The sequence below is a fragment of the Rana temporaria genome, chromosome 1, assembly GCF_905171775.1.
Source record: "Rana temporaria chromosome 1, aRanTem1.1, whole genome shotgun sequence".
Classification (NCBI taxonomy): domain Eukaryota; kingdom Metazoa; phylum Chordata; class Amphibia; order Anura; family Ranidae; genus Rana; species Rana temporaria.
In genome coordinates, this window is record NC_053489.1 from 476,328,390 (window position 1) to 476,348,463 (window position 20,074).

Here is a 20,074-nt window from a genome sequence, read left to right on the forward strand (position 1 = left end):
TGGTGTGTGAGGACCCATGTGGTGCATTAAAATGTAAGCAGCCCTTGCATTTAAATGAGCTTTCCAACCCACTACAAGGGACCTAAAATCGCAGCTGCACATTTTTGATTATGCAACACACCACAATGCACAGCACTGCATCACTGTGTGTTGTAGTACACCACAACACAGGTGCATTAGTGCATTGTAGCTGCTCCACTTTAGTGCATTGGGTTCCATTAAAAATGCATTTTGTCTGTGCATGCATTGCTGCAAACTGAATTTTACATGTCATCAATAAAACCCAGGCTGCAGTATGGAACCTGCTGTGATACCCAGAGTTCCCTTTAATGCTCCAAAACTCCATGATTGGAGGGAAGACCGGTCCCGTGACTGACAGATCACATGACTGGGCTCTTCTCTTCTCAGGCTATTTTTTTTAGAGCCAAAGGCTCTAATAAGCTTGAAAAAAGGGTGGGCTTGGGGCGCAGAGAGAGCCCTAGTGCTGTAAGTCCTATATACCCTATCTGTGATGCTGATCTATATACCCCATCTGTGATGCTAATTTATATACCCCATCTGTAATGCTAACCTATATACCCCATCTGTGATGCTGATCTATATACCCCATCTGTGATGCTAACCTATATACCCCATCTGTGATGCTAACCTATATACCCCATCTGTGATGCTAACCTATATACCCCATCTGTGATGCTGATCTATATACCCCATCTGTGATGCTGATCTATATACCCCATCTGTGATGCTAATTTATATACCCCATCTGTGATGCTAATTTATATACCACATCAGTGATGCTAATTTATATACCCCATCTGTAATGCTAACCTATATACCCCATCTGTGATGCTGATCTATATACCCCATCTGTGATGCTAATTTATATACCCCATCTGTGATGCTAATTTATATACCACATCAGTGATGCTAATTTATATACCCCATCTGTAATGCTAACCTATATACCCCATCTGTGATGCTGATCTATATACCCCATCTGTGATGCTGATGTATATATCCCATCTGTGATGCTGATGTATATATCCCATCTGTGATGCTGATGTATATACCCTGATCTGTGTGGCTGAGCTTTATACCTTGATCTGTAATGCTGACCTATATACTCTGATCTGTGATGCTGAGCTGTATACTTCTGACACTATGGGTGGAATACAGGGGGCAGAGTGGGTGGATTCTATAAGGGGTGGGGCTATAGGGGGTGGGAGGGGTCAAAACGGAAGGACGGGGTCTGGCGCCCCCATCCTAAAACTTCACCTGCCGCACATTGGTCATGAAGTAAAAAGGTTGCACTACATATCTGTTAAAGGGTCACTAAAGGAAATATTTTTTTGAGCTGAAATGACTGTTTACAGGGTATAGAGGTAAAAATAGATAAAAACCAATCATATAATGGACCTACAGTTTAGTTTTGTTTTTGCTGTTGCTTCCTGTCTCTCTGATGTACAGAGTCAGAGAGCCAATAGAGGGCAGTGATGGATTGCAAAACGAAACTGGATTGGTGCTGAGGGGTTTTAGACACACAGTAATCACACCTCCTTGATTAGTGACCACAGTGAGAAATCTCCCAGTACTGTGGTTATCAGGAAACAGACAACCAGGAAGTGTCCAGAACAGAGGTATTACAGCAACATCAAAGCAAAAACGAACAATGAGGACATGAAACCAGGACTGCAGTAAGGTAAAGGAAGCTATTTAGCTAAAAAAAAAAAATCCTTTAGTGACCCTTTAAGCATGCTGCTATATAAATGTGCAGTGTCATTTGTTTTACTTTAACCGCTTGCCGACCAGCCGCCGCAGTTTCACGGAGGCAGGTCGGCTCAGCTGCGCGAGATCACGTAATATTACGTTATCTCGCGAATCAGCCAATAGGGGCGCGTCCTGTCAGGGGGTCCTGTCAGGGGGAGAAATGCCTGATCGTCCATTCATACAATGTATGAACAGCGATCAGTCATTTCCCCAAGTCAGTCCACCCCCCCCTTCAGTTAAAACACACGTAGGGAACATACTTAAACCCTTAAACCCTAGTGTTAACCCCTTCCCTGCCAGTGTCATTTTTATAGTAATCAATGCATTTTTATAGCACTGATCACTATAAAAATGCCAATGGTCCCAATAATGTGTCAAAAGTGTCTGAAGTGTCCACTATAATGTCGCAGTACCGATAAAAATCGCTGATCGCCGCCATTACTAGTAAAAAAAATTATATTAATAAAAATGCCATAAAACTATCCCCTATTTTGTAAACGCTATTACTGTTGCGCAAACCAATCAATAAACGCTTATTGCGATTTTTTTTTTACGAAAAATATGTAGAAGAATACATATCGGCCTAAACTGAGGAAATTTTTTTTTTTATATATATTTTTAGGGGATATTTATTATAGCAAAAAGTAAAAAATACTATTTTTTTTCAAAATTGACGCTCTATTTTTGTTTATAGCGCAAAAACTAAAAACCGCAGAGGTGATCAAATACCACCAAAAGAAAGCTCTATATGTGGGAAAAAAAGGACGCCAATTTTGTTTGGGAGCCACGTCGCACGACCGCGCAATTGTCAGTTAAAGCGACACAGTGCCGAATCGCAAAAAGTGGCCCGGTCATTGACCAGCAATATGGTCCGGGGCTGAAGTGGTTAAAGCAGCAGAATTACTACCGTAAAGTCATATCACTGCTTCATAAATAGTGCCTAATAGTACTGTGCAGCACAAGGACATGCATGTTTTGCTCTGCCAATCACAAATACAAAAGGAATGTTTGTATGTAGATCTAAGGAAAAAACCCTTTGAATGTTCATAGTAAAACACAGCCAAGACATTCAGTCCAGCTAAGATACTCTGTAATTATCTTTTGATATGAAGTATTATAAATATATCAGGTCATCCTAATACAGCCCATGCCCATAAATCAAAACCTTTGAACACAAGGACTTTAACATGCCAGGTTGTTCAACATGGGTAATGAAAGGTCAAGGGAAAGGAGGTAGGCCGCCAAGTGCTTAAAAATGGAGCAGCTTGCACTCCCATGAAAATAGCACAGAGGTTCACCTTCTCACAGTGCCTGCAATCTTTAGTGTTTTTAGTTCTATTATTGCTATTGCCATTACCACTGAATATAAGGTTTTCCACACCTTAGCTACTCTCATGCCTTGTACACACGATCGGTTTTCCCGGCGGGAAAACTGAGGGGAAAACCGAGAACCTGCTCGGTAGTTTTTTCCCCCTAAACACAGCCGGTTTTCCCGACAGGAAAACTGCCATGAGAGCTTTGGTCGGGAAACCCGGCCGTGTGTATTTGGTCGGCAAACTGCCGGCTTAAAAATGTTCCCGCCGTTATTCACCTGCAGTTTTTCTGTCGGGAAAACTGTGATGGAGCATACACACCGCCGGGATTCCAGGCCAAAAGCTGTCATGTCCGTTTTCCAGACAGGAAAACTGGTCGTATGTACGAGGCATTACTATAATGAACTCATATGTATACTGATAGTGAAATCTTCAGACCCCTTCCACACTGACAATGGGCCACGTTAGCGGTAAAGCACCACAAGTTTTAGAAAGGCTTAATAGCACCCGCAAAGTGCTGCTGACAAAGCACTTTGCAGGCGCTTCGGCAGCGCTGCCCATTAGTTTCAAAGACTCAAAGATGCTGCTTGCTGGACTTTTTCTAACGTCCTGCAAGCACACTACTCCAGTGTGAAAGCACACGGGCTCCAGCACTGGGGTTGCAGGGGAGGCGTTTTCCAGCTATTTTTAGCCCAAAAGCGCCTGAAAAATGCCCCAGTGTGAAAGGGGTCTCAGTGTTCCCTATACAGCTAATGACTGATATTTTTACAATATAATGGGGCAGTACAGTTACAATACAGTTCAATACAAAATGGATTAGGAGGGTCCTGCTCATGGAGCTGTAGCGCCCTGCTTCCAAATACTGAGCGCTATGTTAAATTTAGTGGGTGTCTGAGCCGATAACATGGCTCATACTGTGATGATTTATACTAAATTAGCCTCTGTTCTGGCAGTGGCTGTGCCTGATAGCATTTTCCCACTGTTGCCTGTAGGTGGCGATACCACCACAGGCCAGTGTTTGAACACAGGCAAGCCATAAATTATTGAGTATCTTTCCTTGGGAACGGCCCAGTGGGAGTGGTGCCCCGCTGTGCATGCCGGGAAGGGATACTTAAGGGGCAGACGCCATGTTTTGGGGCCCTTCGCCTTGTGGCCCTCCTGGCACGAGGTATGTGTTGTGTGATTTCCAGCCCCGGGACCACGTTGGCCCGAGGCTGCATCTCTACCAGTAGGCCCAGTTATGCTGACTGGGGCCTACGAATCAAGAGGGATCCCAAGCTGTCCATCTAAGCGAAGGAAGCTATACTTAATAAAGAAAACCAGGTGAGGACCTGCCCTGGAGAAGACCAAGCGGAAGGCTTATGTCTCGGGATAGGCCTGGTGACCTTATTAAGAAGGGATCCACAATTCAAGGTGTCCTACAGTTCGCCGGGTCGGGTTAAAGGCTTTTTAACTGTACGGCTGGAAGTTCAGGTGTTACATCCTGTGGCAGAGGATTCCGGACTGTTCAATTTGCTCTCAATCAGTCTGTGGCAGAGACTGTTATCGAACTGGTTTGTGCTTCATTCCGGCTGCTAGGCCGAGGGAGTGGTAAATGACTTTGAAGCATAGGGGTTTCTCCCCAGTGATCTGTATCATGTACCTGAACCTCCCCCCCCCCCCATCACAAGTTTTGAGCAAAAGAATAAAACCTGACAGTTGGAGGTTTTACATCTTGTGTGGACATTGGAGTTCTTTCAGACTTTCTTCCCCTAGACGACAAATGTTGAGGTAACGTGCAAGGCCCCAAATCTAAACCAGCAGCTCCTACAGGGGTAGTGCTACAGAGCTTACAATCTAGTAGGGAGGAGGAGATGGTACAGAAGGTAATAGCTATGGAGGATTAGCTGATGAAGGTGTTCGACATACACTTTTTAGGTAGAGGCGGGGTAGACTTCTCTGAATAAATTTGTTTTTAGTGATTGTCTAAAGGCAGACATGGTAGGAGATAACCAGACAGATTGAGGTAAGGGGTTCCAGAGGATGAGAGAGGTTCTAGAGCAGTGGTTCTCAACCTTTTGGTGCCGTGACCCCTTAATAACATTTCCCAAGTTGTGGGGACCCCCAACAGTAAAATTATTTTCATAGCGTGACTTGTCAGCACCCAAGGCAAGACAAGTAATTTGCACCCCTAACCCACGGAAATTTAGCACTCCCTGAGTCCCCTCCAATCATACAATATTAAAACCTCATATGGTACATTTTAGGATATACCACTCTTTCTCTTTGTTCTCCTCTTTTCCCTTTTATCTCTCGCTATCCTAATTTCTTGTTTTTCCCCCATCGCTCTCTCTAGCCGTCTTTCTTGTTTTTTCTCTTATTCTTTCTCTCCCTTTTTCTTTCTTCCTCCCCCTCTTTTCCTCTCCCTTCCATGTATTCTCTATTTTAATTCCTTCTCTTACTCCTTGGTGGAGGGGGAATGGGATGAGTGGCAATGCTGGGGGGAGTTCTAATCAGCCAACTTAGGTGTTCTTGATTAAGGTCATCTGCTAATTTGAGAACTGTAGTGGGGACTTTTAATGGCAACTATAATCACAGGTAGTGTTACCCAGTGTGTCTCTGACTTTGTGGTGTCTCGTAGCAGTGACACCTATGCTGAAATCAGGAGATAGGGTCTCCTCCAGCCCCTCCCACCTCACAATCCTCACCAATCAGCGGACAGCTAGTCTCTGCCCCCCAGCCATGCTGTGAACTGAATGGATGGCTGCGAAGAGGCTGGGTGGGCGGCCGTGTGCTCCAGGAACAGCCCAGCTGGGTGGGCCACCGGCTCCAGAGACAGCCCTGCTGAGCAGCCGCAAGAAGGCTGGGAGAATGGTGCAGGCTTCAGGAACAGCCCAGGATCTGGTGACCCCTGGCAAATCATCATTTGACCCCCGAGGGGGTCCCGACCCCCAGGTTGAGAACCACTGTTCTAGAGCCAAGCGTAGAAGGAGTTGATGAAAAAGCTAGAGAGAAGGTCTTGAGAGTGGTTGATATGTCAAGAAGAGGTTGGTGATGTAGCTATAGGCAGTGCTGTGGATGGCTTTATATGTTGTATTTAATACATTGGCCTAGTAGTGGAAGCCAGTGGAGGGATTGGCAGAGTGGGAGAGCAGCCACAGATTGGTTAGTAAGGTGGACAAGTCTAACGGCTGCATTCACGATGGACTGGAGGGGAAATATCTTGTGTAGAGGTAGGCCAGTGAGAAGAGAGTTGCAGCAGTCAAAGCGAGAGGTAACCGTGGAGTGAATAAGTTGTTTTGTGGTGTTGTTACCTAAGAAAGGGGGGAATTTTGGAAGCGTTACAGAAGTTAGGTTGGCAACATGTTGATGACATTTAAAGACACAAGAGTATTGCACAGGCTTAATGGACTCTGCGTAAAAAACTGTGGGATTGGTTCCAATAATTGTGGCACCCACCTATCCCCCCCCTATGCCCCCCCCCACCCGGAACTCCGATCGCACTCTATTTACGTCTATATGGCTGTATCCTTGTGTGTATGCAGGCGTATAGACGTAAATTACTGTAAATAAACATTCCTTTTTTCTTTCTCTTTTTTACGTCTCTGTTTTTAGTGCTGGTTAACTGATCTTTTCTCAGCAGAGCACATTGTGTTATAGACAGCAATGCATCTGATTAGAGATTAGTAAAAAACAAGGCGTTTTTTTTTTTTTTACTCCCATGTGCAAGAGGTAACCGGGGAGTGAATAAGTTGTTTTGTGGTGTTGTTACCTAAGAAAGGGGGGAATTTTGGAAGCGTTACAGAAGTTAGGTTGGCAACATGTTGATGACATTTAAAGACAAGGTGTTTTTTTATTGCCCCTGTATTCCGCCGTGTATTCCCGCCGTGTATTCCTCCGTGTATTCCCACCGTGCATTCCCGCCGTGCATTCCTCCATGTATCCTGCCGTGTTTCTCTCTCCTTCCGTGCTCCTCCTCCACCTCCTGGAACTGTCAGGATGGAGAGCGGGGTAGGAGCCGGTAAATCCAGCTCCTTACTGCTCCGAATGGACAGAGTCAGTGATCACTGACTTGGTCCATTCACATAACTGAAACATCGTAAACTGTGATTACAATGTTTCAGTTTATGAATGAAGAGAAGACGCTGTCTTCACTCCATTAATTTTCAGCGCAGCTGATGCTGCTGAGAAATAGACTGGGGAACATATGTCCCTAGTCCCTTTCTCTGTTAAGACCCCTGATCTCACCAAAGCCCCTCAACAGGGCTAAAAAAAAAAAAAAAAAAAAAAAAAAAAAAAAAAAAAAAAAAAAAAGGAATAAAAAAATTATTGTAGAAAATAATAAAAAAATAAAAGAAAAAACACACTGACACAGTCCACCCCCCCCCTTCAAAAAAAAAGAAAGCATTATAAATAAAATAAAAAATTGTAAAAAAAAATATTTATTAGCACAAGAAAGGCTTGAGCCTCATAGCACTGTCTGAACTCAATAGGCTAGATTCAGATAGAATGGTCTATCTATCCGCCCGGCGTAACGTATCTCAGATACGTTACGCCGCCGTAATTTAGGGCGCAAGTTCTGTATTCAGAAAAACTTGCGCCCTTAGTTACGGCGGCGTAACGTATCTGTGTCGGCGTAAGCCCACCTGATTCAAATGTGGATGATGTGGGCGTGTTTTATATATATTAACTGTGACCCCGTGTATTTGACGTTTTTTTACGAACGGCGCATATGCCTTGTTCGTGAAAAAGTCCCAGTGCGCATGCTCGAAATTCCGCTGCAAATCGTCATTGCTTTTGACGTGAATGTAAATTACATCCAGCCCTATTCGCGAACGACTTACACAAACGACGTAAAATTTTCAAAACTTGACGCGGGAACGACAGCCATACTTAACATATAGCAGGGGTAACTATACGCCGAAAAAAACCTAACGTTGTAAAAAAATGTGCCGGCCAGACGTACGTTGTGCAGGGAGGTACAGTGGTGGGGTAGATGAGAAAGGGGGAACAGTGGTGGGACAGAAAAGCAGGGTGGTACAGTGGTGGGGCAGATGAGCAGAGGGGATACAGTGGTGGGGCAGATGAGCAGAGGGGATACAGTGGTGGGGCAGATGAGCAGAGGGGATACAGTGGTGGGGCAGATGAGCGGAGGGGATACAGTGGTGGGGCCAGGGCCGCCATCAGGAATTATGGGGCCCCTTACACAGCTTCAGGCATGGGCCCCCTGGAGCAGAGAACCGTGGGGGGGTGCTGCCGCCTTAAATTGAGAAGCGGGGGGGGGGCTGCCGCGGATTGAGAAGCGGGGGGGGGCCTTTACACAAAAACGAAGAAATAAAGAAAAAAAATATATAAAAAAAGGGGGGTAGCCATCCGGGGCCCTGGGGACCTCTGGGCCCTTTAATTAAAATAAAAAAATATATATAAAAAAATATATATATTTTTTTAAAAAAAGGGGGTTGCCATCTGGGGCCCTGGGGACCTCTGGGCCCTTTAATTATATATATATATATATATATATATATATATATATATATATATGTGTGTGTGTGTGTGTGTGTGTGTGTGTGTGTGTATATATATATAAAAAGAAATTGCAAAAAAGGGGGGTTGCCATCCAGGACCTCTGGGCCCTTTAATAAAAATGAAAAAAAGAAACCTCTGGGCCCTTTAATAATAATAAAAAAATTATATATATATATATATATATATATATATATATATATATATATATATAATTAAAAATAAACATTTATGAAAAAAAGGGGGGTTGCCATCCAGGGCCCTGGGGACCTCAGGGCCCTTTAATAATAATAAAAAAATATATATATAAAAAAAGGGGGGGTTTGCCACCTCAGGGCCCTTTAATAATAATATAAAAATATATATATAAAAAAAATATAATTTTTTTTATAAAAAAAAGGGGGGTTGCCATTCGGGGCCCTGGGGACCTCTGGGCCCTTTAATAATAATAATAATAATAATAATAATAATAATATTATTATATATATATGGGGACCTCCGGACCTCTAAAAAAAAAATGGCTCTTTATTAAAAAAAAAAAAAAAAATATATATAAAAAATATTTTTTTTTATAAAAAATAAATAAAAAAAGGGGGGTTGCCATCCGGGGCCTCCGGGCCCCTGGGGACCTCCGGACCTCTAAAAAAAAAATTGGCCCTAAAAAAAAAAAAAAAAATTGTTTTTTTTTTTTTTAAAGGGGGTTGCCATCCGGGCCCCTGGGGACCTCCGGGCCCCTTACAGGTGTAATGCCTGTACCCCCCTGATGGCGGCCCTGGGTGGGGCAGATGAACGGAGGGGATACAGTGGTGGGGCTGATGAGGGGAGGGGATACAGTGGTGGGGCAGATGAGCAGAGGGGATACAGTGGTGGGGCAGATGAGGGGAGGGGATACAGTGGTGGGGCAGATAAGGGGAGGGGATACAGTGGTGGGGCAGATGAGGGGAGGGGATACAGTGGTGGGGCAGATGAGGGGAGGGGATACAGTGGTGGGGCAGATGAGTGGGGGGGGGGGTACAGTGATCTGAGGTGTAAATGTGTAGGAATTGGGGTTGATCTGAAACGTGAGAGTGCAGGATGTTAATTTCTCACTACTAAAGTGATTCGTGATTGAGAGTGTGAAGATGACATTTTGTTGTTATAAAATCGGTACACTCAATTTCTTTGAAAACATTTTTCGACACACTGTGCTCAAAAGGTTGCCTACCCCTGTTCTAGCATGTCAGAATAATTCCGAGCAATGCTGAAAACCTGAAATGTTGCTTTTTCTGTTAAAAAGTTTAAAAGTAGCCTTGGGCTAGCAAAGAGTAGATCACATATTAGAAATATTAAAAAGTATTATCAAATTATAATAATTTATATTTTTACGTTTATAAGACAATTAATGGTTGTCTCCAGTCATTTTTGGACTGACCTTGTAGCAGATTCCTTTTAGACCTCAACTGCCGTGTACTTGATTTTTTGTACTTTGACTGATGTCATCTATTTCTATTGCTTTTGGTTATTTTTGTATGTAAAATTTTGTGATGGTCATTTGCTTTGTCATATTTTTTTATTACCTTTTAAAAGCCTCTTTTAAGACCAAACATAATTGTCACCAGTCAAATAAATGCGTATTGCTTATATATCAACTTAATAAACATTTATACTTATCACCTTAGCAAACAATTCATCTACCACAACTTGTAAAGTATAGAATGCTGTCAGGACTCCTACAGTAGTCCATGATTCTACCTTTCCTCTTGGTGATGATGTTGACCAGTGGCACACTGGGTCGATCAGAAAACACTTCAGAATGATTGACCATGGCATCTTTCACAGTGTCGAAGTCGTTGAGGATGACAATAAGGCGCGTGCCAATAAACAAGCCGTAGATCCTGCCGTAAATTTTTGCCATATTAGTGAGTACGATGTGTGGATATAGGAAAGCCCCTCTTCTGGTGGCCCCAGGAGGCGCCTTGCTGAGTCTACTGCTGTCCATGCCATACTGCAGTAACTGGAGGAGCCACCCAGGCATTAGCATAAAGGAAAAGTTCCCCATGAAGGGCATAGGAGTGGGGCCAGGTGGTGTGTTCCTGGTGATAATCTGGAAATAGGCCCATAGAGAACTCATGAGCCAGTACAGCACTAAGAACAGGAAGGTGTAGGAAAGCAACACTGGCCAGGTCACATTATAACTGAGTGGCAGCCAGGTGGATATGTACTCCTTCCAGAACATGGTGCCTCTTAGTGCATCCATGTTCACGCTGCAGTCACCCGTGTGCAGGCTTCTGAGGATGTCACAGATGTACTCACACTTATACTGCCGCCTTTGGTGTTGTCATTTAAAGGAAGGAGCCCAGCATCCCTGTAGGCGTGCACGCTTCGTACTCCTCCTGCTGGCCTCTGTGTGTTACAGACTTCAGCTCTCCTCACTGCACATCACTTGTTGGCTTTGCAGTTATTTCACATAAGGCCAGGGCCGCCATCAGGGGGGTACAGGCAGTACACCTGTAAGGGGCCTGGAGGTCCCCAGGGCCCCGGATGGCAACCCCCCCTTTTTTGATTTTTTTTTATATAAAAAAAAAATATATATATATATATATATATATATATATATTTATTATTAAAGGGCCCAGAGGTCCACAGGGGCCCGGTGGTCCCCATGTGGCAACCCCCCTTTTTTATATAACCTTCCTGCTGCTCCACACTAAACACCACAGCCTGGACATGAACACAAAGCACAGCTATGCTGAATTAGCATCCCCTCAACAGCTGCAGGTGTGGTTAGGGAGTGCTATCATAGGTCTTGCTTACACTTGTGTAGTTGTGGTGCGGTTCTCTAGTAGTTAGGGGGTTAAAACAGGTGGTGAGGAGACAATAAAATGCCTCTTTACTGCCTATCACTGTTAGAAAAGCAATCCTAAAGCCTTTTACAACTTTGAAACACTTTGAAGCACCAAGAAAGTGACATGGGGTATCATTTCTGAAGCAAAATAAAGCAGACTCAACTGTACAGGACTGTAAGGCAACCATTGTATTTATTGAGAGGTGCTTTGACTGGCACTCAGAGTGCTTTACAAAAATGTGTCAAATGCCACATTTTGGAGCAAGTGTAAGACCCGGTTCACACAGGGGCGACCTGTCAGGCGACTCAGCCGCCTGACAAGTCGCGGTCCGCAGTAGTCAATGGAACCGTTCTAATAAAAGCGACGCAAGTCGCTCCGACTTAGAAAAAGGTTCCTGTACGACTTTGGGGGCGATTCGGGGCGACTTGCATTGACTTCAATACAGAAGTCATTTTGCAAGTTGCCTTGCCGAGTCGCCCCCAAAGTCGTGCCGCCTGTGTGTAAACCGGCTCTAAATGAGGCCATTTGCATAGACTCTTCTTTTTAACCACTACAGATCCGCGCTATAGACAAAAGACGTCTGCAGCGCGGACCTGAAGTGCCGAGTGGACGTCTTTGGACGTCCTATTGTTTGCATTACCTGCATTACCTGTCCCGGCGCATCGTTGGGAAGCTGATGCGTGTACCTGGCGGCCGCGATGTCCGCCGGGTACACGCGATCGGCGGGAACACAGCAGGGACGTGGAGCTCTGTGTGTAAACACAGCTCCACGTGCTGTCAGAGGAGAGGAGACCGATCTGTGTCCCTTGTACATAGGGACACAGCATCGGTCACCTCCCCCAGTCACCCCCCACACAGTTAGAACACACCCAGGGAATACATTTAACCCCTTCCTCACCCCCTAGTGTTAACCCCTTCCCTACCAGTCACATTTATACAGTAATTAGTGCATTTTTATAGCACTGATCGCTGTATAAATGTGAATGGTCCCAAAATTGTGTCAAAAGTGTCCGATATGTCCGCCGCAATATCGCAGGCCTGACAAAAAAAACCGCAGATCGCCGCCATTACTAGTAAAAAATAAAAAATAAAAAATAAATCAGAAATCTATCCCCTATTTTGTAGACGCTATAACTTTTGCGCAAACCAATCAATAAAGGCTTATTGCGATTTTTTTAACAAAAATATGTAGAAGAATACGTATCGGCCTAAACCGAGGAATTTTTTTTTTTTTTAAATGGGATATTATTATAACAAAAAGTAAAAAATATTGTGTTTTTTTTTAAAAAATTTTCTGTCTTTTTCTGTTTATAGCGCAAAAAATAAAAATCGCAGAGATGATCAAATACCACCAAAAGAAAGCTCTATGTGTGGGGAAAAAAATGATAAAAATATAATTTGGGTACAGTATTTTATGACCGTGCAATTGTCATTCAAAATGCGTCAGCGCTGAAAGCTGAAAATTGGTCTGGACACGAAGGGTGCCCAGTAATGAAGTGGTTAAACCAGAGTCTAGTATTCCAGCTTAGGGCGTGTGCACATCTAAAGGGAAGCGGGGGTTGCATTACATGTAATTCTGTGTTGTTGCCAAACAATGTGACGTATAATTCTAGAATGTGGTGGCTCTGTTGATTGGCTGCTAACAAAATATTCCACGCCTTTCTTGCCAGTGCCCACTTCCAGGCAAGGTTGACAGGAGGCCAAAGTGAGAGGGACCATGGACTTATTTGTTAGTGTGCTAGTCTTTATTACTGTGTCACACGAGAGCGCTCAGTGGGCTCTCCTTCTATGTCAGTATACAGTACAGTATCTGCTCTCTCTTTCAGTCCACGCGGTGGGTGTTATTTACAAAAGGCAAATCCACTTTGCACTACAAGTGCAAAATGCACTTGAAATTGCACTGAAAGTGCACTTGGAAGTGCAGTCGCTGTAGATCCGAGGGGGACATGCAAGGAAAAGAAAAAACAGCATTTGAGCTCACACATGATTGGATGATAAAATCAGCAAAGCTTCCCCTCATTTCAGCTCTACCACTCAGATTTATAGTGACTGCACTTCCAAGTGCACTTTGCACTTGTAGTTTGTACTTGTAGTGCAAAGTGGATTTGCCTTTCATTAATAACCCCCAATGGGGGGGCAGGGACTGGAACATGGAAGGAAAACCTGCCTTCTTTGTAAATGGTCTGCAATGCAGGGATCAAAGGCATACAGGGAACCTGTCAACATTATAAGCACAGCATTTCTGAAGTATTTTTATTATCAACTGTATGGCTGTGATCCTTAAACTTGCTTCACGACCTTGTTAAAGTACAGCTATAGGCAAAAAACGGCATTTCGAACCGCCATAACCAAAAAAAAAAAAAAAAAGAGGTCCTAAAGCCAAGCCTTTTTTTTTACCTTAACCAGTTCCCGACCCCCGCATGTACATATACGTCCACAATATGGCACGTACAGGCACATGGGCGTACACGTACGTCCTCGCCTATTAGCGGGTGGGGGGTCCGATCGGGACCCCCCCCGCTACATGCGGAGGTCGGGTCCGCTCGGGGAGCGATCCGGGACCACAGCGCGGCTATTTGTTTATAGCCGCTCCGTCGCGATCGCTCCCCGGAGCTGAAGAACGGGGAGAGCCGTGTGTAAACACGGCTTCCCCGTCCTTCACTATGGCGGCGCATCGATCGCGTCATTCCCTTTATAGGGAAGACACGATCGATGACGTCATTCCTACAGCCACACCCCCAAACAGTTGTAAACACATACTAGGTGCACCCTAACTCCTACAGCGCCACCTGTGGTTAACTCCCAAACTGCAACTGTCATTTTCACAATAAAGAATGCAATTTAAATGCATTTTTTGCTGTGAAAATGACAATGGTCCCAAAAATGTGTCAAAATTGTCCGAAGTGTCCGCCATAATGTCGCAGTCACGAAATAAATTGCTGATCGCCGCCATTAGTAGTAAAAAAAAAAAAATTAATAAAAATGCAATAAAACTATCCCCTATTTTGTAAACACTATAAATTTTGCGCAAACCAATCGATAAACGCTTATTGCGATTTTTTTTACTAAAAATAGGTAGAAGAATACGTATCGGCCTAAACTGAGGAAAAAAAATGTTTTTATATATGTTTTTGGGGGATATTTATTACAGCAAAAAGTAAAAAATATTGCTTTTTTTTCAAAATTGTCGCTCTATTTTTGTTTATAGCGCAAAAACTAAAAACCGCAGATGTGATCAAATACCACCAAAAGAAAGCTCTATTTGTGGGGAAAAAAGGATGCCAATTTTGTTTGGGAGCCACGTCGCACGACCGCGCAATTGTCTGTTAAAGCGACGCAGTCCTGAACTGTAAAAACACCTTGGGTCTTTAGGCTGCATATTGGTCCGGGGCTTAAGTGGTTAAAGCAGTTGTATGCCTGCATAAAAAAAAAAAAAAACCTGTAAGGCAAAGGCATAATGAGCTAGTATGCATACTAGTTTATTATGAAATACTTACCGTACCTTTAGATCGAAGCGCCTGCATCACCTCCCGGTCACTGCTGAGGGAGCTGACATGTTCCTTCTGCATTTCTTCCATGTTTGTGGCTCCGGTGCTGTGAGTGGCCACCGCCGTGATGATGTCACATAAATGCAAAATTGTTAATAAAAAAAGTTTCCCTTACAGCTTACGTTATGTTATTGCAAAGGGACAGTACAAATTGCCTTGAGGCGATTTAGTTTGCGTTTGTAGCGCTATACAAGTTACTCATTCATTCACAAACACTCCCAAAATGGCCCCTATTTGGAAAGTAGACATTGCAAGGTCAATTTTAGCCACAATTTTTTGAAAATTAAGAGACATGCTTGTATTGACGGGGTTAAATAGTCGCTAAACCGTAAAACAGAAATGTAATATATTGCTGCTTAAAGCGGGGGCTACCCCAAACATTTTTTTAACATTACATTCTGGCCAGTTGTGATAATGACATTAGGCTGTTTTTTTTTAAATCCTTGCCGTACATACCATTTTATGTACATTTTCACCGCGGCTTCCGGGTATGTAATCTGCGGGACTGGGCGTTCCTAATTGATTGACATGCTTCCGACCGGCGCATACATCGCGTCACGAGTTGCCGAAAGATGCCGAACGTCGGTGCGCAGGCGCCGTATAGAGCTGACTCGCAGTCCGGCTTCTTTCGGCAACTCGTGACGCGCTGTATGCGCCGGTCGAAAGCATGTCAATCAATTAGGAACGCCCAGTCCCACAGATTACATACCTGGAAGCCGCGGTGAAAATGTACATAAAACGGTATGTACGGCAAGGTTTTTAAAAAAAACAGCCTAATGTCATTATCACAACTCGCCTGAATGTAATGTTAAAACATTTTTTTTTTGGGTGAACCCCCCGCTTTAACAATAAATGTGGTGACTGTATTCATTTTCATTTTTTTTTTTATTTGTTAAGCTGGTGATTTGGCCAAGTAATGCCCCATAGAAACGATCAGAATTTCCGATGGAATTTTTCGTCAGAATTCCGTTCAAGCTGTCTTGCATACACACTGTCAGACCAAATTGCGACCGTCTTAAACGCGGTAACGTAAAACACTACGACGAGCCGAGAAAAATTAAGTTCAATGCTTCTGAGCATGCATCGACTTGATTATGAGCATGCGTGTTTTTTCTCCGGAGTTCCACACAGATGATCGGAATTTCCAATAGGATTTTTTCCATTGAAAAAAAATAAAACATGTTCTATTTCTAAACTCAGACAAAAAAAGTCAAATGGGGCCCACACACGGTCGGAATATCCGATGAAAATATTCCGTCTGACTTTTTTCATCGGAAATTCCGATCGCGTGTACAGGGCATAACAAGCTTCTTGTCCCAGGTTGGCTCCACTCACTCCTCCAGTCTATCTTTGGAGATGCAATATAACCACCTTTGAACAGCAACATTTTAACCCTGCAAAGAGAGTTGTGTTAGGCTCCATTCACACCTAGGCGCAGTGGCAACCCATGCGTTAGGGGCGCATGGGCACCGCCTCCCCTATTCTCATGTCCAGCCCCCTAATCTACATACAGGGATGCCAGACACATGGATTCCAATGGCGGGGGTGTTTTTTTGAAGCATGTGATTAGAGCCAGAGGCTCTAATAGGCCTTAAAAAAGAGTGGGCTCTGGGTGTTGGTTAAGTGCTGCCCATCCCCCTTCCAAAAAAAAAAAACACCAGCCGCCACTGCCTAGGAGATTTGAATTGCGTGCGAAATAGCAACACGCAACCGTGTTGCCCAATAAAAAGCTCCAGCTCCTGATTAATCGAACGACAATCTTGCCATGTGGGGTGTCATTAAGACCTTCTGACTACCACACGTTGTAAACGAGACAGTCTAGGCAGGATGCGTGGATCTCCACGTCCCGGCAACACCAAAGCGTCCGGTGCCCTTTTTAGAACAGGAGCAACAAGGGGCACAGGGGTAGTGAGAGTAGCAACAGACACAAAACTCGACTCACCCACTCCCCAGGTCAGGTGCGAGACATCCTTGGACGGCTGCTGGGACCCACTCGGTGCGCTCTGGTCGAAGTGCTTCTTCCTCCCCTGAGCATCATCAGAGTTACTGGACTCCTTGGATCCTTGTGACTCCAGGAGATAGTCACGTTCATCAGTCATGGGATCATCTGGCGATAGATTAAAATCCGTTAGGCGCCACTCCTCTGCTGACAAGGAACCGCAGGGTTTAGCCGTTGCAGGGTTCCTGGCCAGTCTAAAGATCGCTGGGCAAGTAGGCCTCGACCGCAGCTGCTTGAGGTTGGAGTGGATCCTTCTCCGGTAGGGGCACGCCACACGGAGACCGCTGTGGAAGTTGCAGTCGTCTCCGAAATGGTCTCGCCTTTAGTGCTTGTCACGTCCGATGAGCTTGTCACACTGGATAGAACACTTTCTAAGTCCGGGTTTTCCCCAAGGCTTACCTCCAATGAGGAAGGTGGCGAGGTAGCCGAAGGTAGGGTTAGGGGGGATGACACTGAAATCACATCGGGGTCCCGGACTTCTGGTTCCACGATCACCACCGACGGGGGGGGTTCTGGCCATACTGCCTCCTCCTCTGCGGTAAGAGTGGCGGTGATAAAGTTCACCCGATACTCTTTCGGAGCCTGTGTGGGTGAAATGGCCACGAATAAGTATGCACGGCATCGCTGGCATTGGGCAAAGGGCTGGATCTTCACAGATAGGTCCCCGCAACTGGGACAGGTTAGGCCCAGTATCTCCGTTCCTTCGCTAGACAGGAGGACAAACTGTCCCTGGGTAGACAGGCGGTTGCCCGTACCAGTCACCCCAGACGGCATAAATGCGCTGGAGACCCCCGGTGAAGTGGTTGGGGGCCTTAATCTCTTGGCGGCAACGCCCGGCTGTGGGAAGGCAGACATCCCCACGCGGTTATCCTTCTTCCTGCTAGAAAGGCGGGGCTTTGCCATTTGTCGCAAATTTCCCTGCACGTCTCACACAGAGGGGGTGGCTCCGCCCACCTGGAAGAGCTTGTCCGGACACATTGCAGGCGCGTGCTATGCCGCACGTACGCCCAAGCTTAGCGATGCGAGGTTAACTCCCTCGTTGCCGGACAAGTTCAAGTACACAACACCGGACACTCTTCGCTCTTTAGTAAATGATCACCCACTTCTGTTGTTGCTAATGGTAACAGCCGAATCCCGGACGAGCCTCACGTGTAGCGCTACCCCCGCAGGAGCCAGGGTGGCTTTGGCCAATTATGGCTCAGGGGGTTTAGTACACACCCCACACTATAAAAAGGCCGTCTGCAAGTCGGCCTTGTGTAGTGTGTTTCGGTGGTTAAGACAGAGAGAGAGTGTCATTTATTGCAGGTAGATTGAGCAGGCAGGCAGGCAGGCTAGTCAGTTAGAGTTACAGTGTGTAGAGGATGTATATGCATCCCAGGTGTTGTATATATATTTATACACTGTATTGAGTTTAGCTAGATCCGCTCTTCCTAATTCACTGACAGGCAGGTGATTGTGCTAGCTGCAGTATTCTCACGTGGTGTACTGTCTGTGTCCTCTGCAGTGTGCACCTAAAGCTACATGGTGTGTGTACTGTCCGTGTCCTCAGCACATTGTGCACCTAACGTAAAGCTGGTGTTTTTCATATTTATTCCTAGAGTCAGGGATCTGCTCATAATAATACTACAGGCAGAGGATATTGCTGCAAGTACTTTAACATGGTGTACTGTCTGTATCCTCTGTAGTTTGCACCTAAAGCTACGTGGTGTGTGTACTGTCTGTGTCTGTGCTATTTTTCTCAATGTTTTTTATCCATATTGCAGGGACCAGACATTACATTAAAGCCGCAAGCAGTTTTAAGCCTCGTACACACGGTCGGACATCAAACAAACTTTCCCTTGGATTTTTGTCCGAAGGGAATTGTCCGGTCACAATCATAGCATACACACACTCTGACTTTTTCGGCAACAAACACGAATGTAGTGACGTTTCAATGTACTGAAGGGAGTTTAAAACAGGAAATTCAATTCTCCGGCATCACCCTTTGGGCTCCTTCTGCTAATCAAGAGTTAGTAGAGGTTTCTTCTGTGTGCATTCGCGATTTTCAGTTTCGTGCAATTTTGTTCGTTTCTGAACGTCCGTTCGTCAAGCAGACATGTTGCGCAATGGGGTTGTGCTAACTTGACCCACAAAAAAATATAGAAATATGTTTGATTCATATAACCAAAATACACTAATCCAAAGTAAAGACATTTGTTTTTACTCCGTCAGTATCACCAGCAAAGCAGCTTTTAGTATTATCACATTATAAAGAAGAAGAGAATGTGCGCTGCTTTTCTTGATTTCAGAACTTGCCGCATCACGAATGTGCTCTTTCAAATATGAACGCTAGTTTTACCAGACAGAACGCTTCCGGCTGGTCTTTGCTTCTGAGCATGCGCATTTGTACTTTGTCCAAAAGTCTGATTGCTTGCTGTACACACGGTCGGACTAGGCACCATCAGACTCTTGTTGACGTAAAGTTTGTCCGTTTGCAGACCGAACTTTTTGTCCTATGAAACCCGAAAAAGTTTGTCCGATGGAGCGTACACACGGTCGGACTATTTTGAAAACTTGCTCATTTTGAAGTTTGTTTGCAAAAAGTCTGACCGTGTGTACGGGCCTTTAAATTACTTTTTTCTTATAGTAATCTCATTTTGTGCAGGGACAGTTCTAAACACGTGCCACTTCACAGGCATACTATAGACACCCAGCAGGTACGATATTTAACCACTTCCATACAGGGCACTTACGCACCTTCCCGCCCAAGCCAATTTTCAGCTTTCAGCACTGTCGCACTTTGAATGGCAATTGCGCGGTCATGCTACACTGTACCCAAACAAAATTGGCGTCCTTTTTTTCCCCACAAATAGAGCTTTCTTTTGGTGGTATTTGATCACCTCTGCGATTTTTTTTTTGCGCAACAACTAAAAAAAGACTGAAAATTTTGAAAAAAAATTACGTTTTTATTTTTTTCTTAATTTTTTTGTAAATAAGTACGTTTTCTCTTTCAATTACATTTGATATGGCGGCAATTGATATGGCGGCACTGATGGGCACAGATGAGATGGCACTGATGGACATCGATAAGGTAGTACTGACGGGCACAGATGAGGTGGCACTGATTGGCGGCGCTGG

General features: G+C 44.6%; 1 protein-coding gene across 1 annotated transcript in view; it reads right to left on the reverse strand.

The window, feature by feature from the left end:
• The window catches only part of LOC120917975 (cytochrome P450 2U1), a 48,646-nt gene extending 37,730 nt beyond the window's left edge, over window positions 1-10,916 (reverse strand). Inside the window, exon 1 of the mRNA XM_040329628.1 lies at window positions 10,317-10,916. Within this exon, the coding sequence (XP_040185562.1) occupies window positions 10,317-10,821 (505 nt within the window). The 5' untranslated portion in view covers window positions 10,822-10,916. The remainder of the gene's footprint in view (window positions 1-10,316) is intronic.
• Between the last annotated feature and the right edge of the window lie 9,158 nt (window positions 10,917-20,074).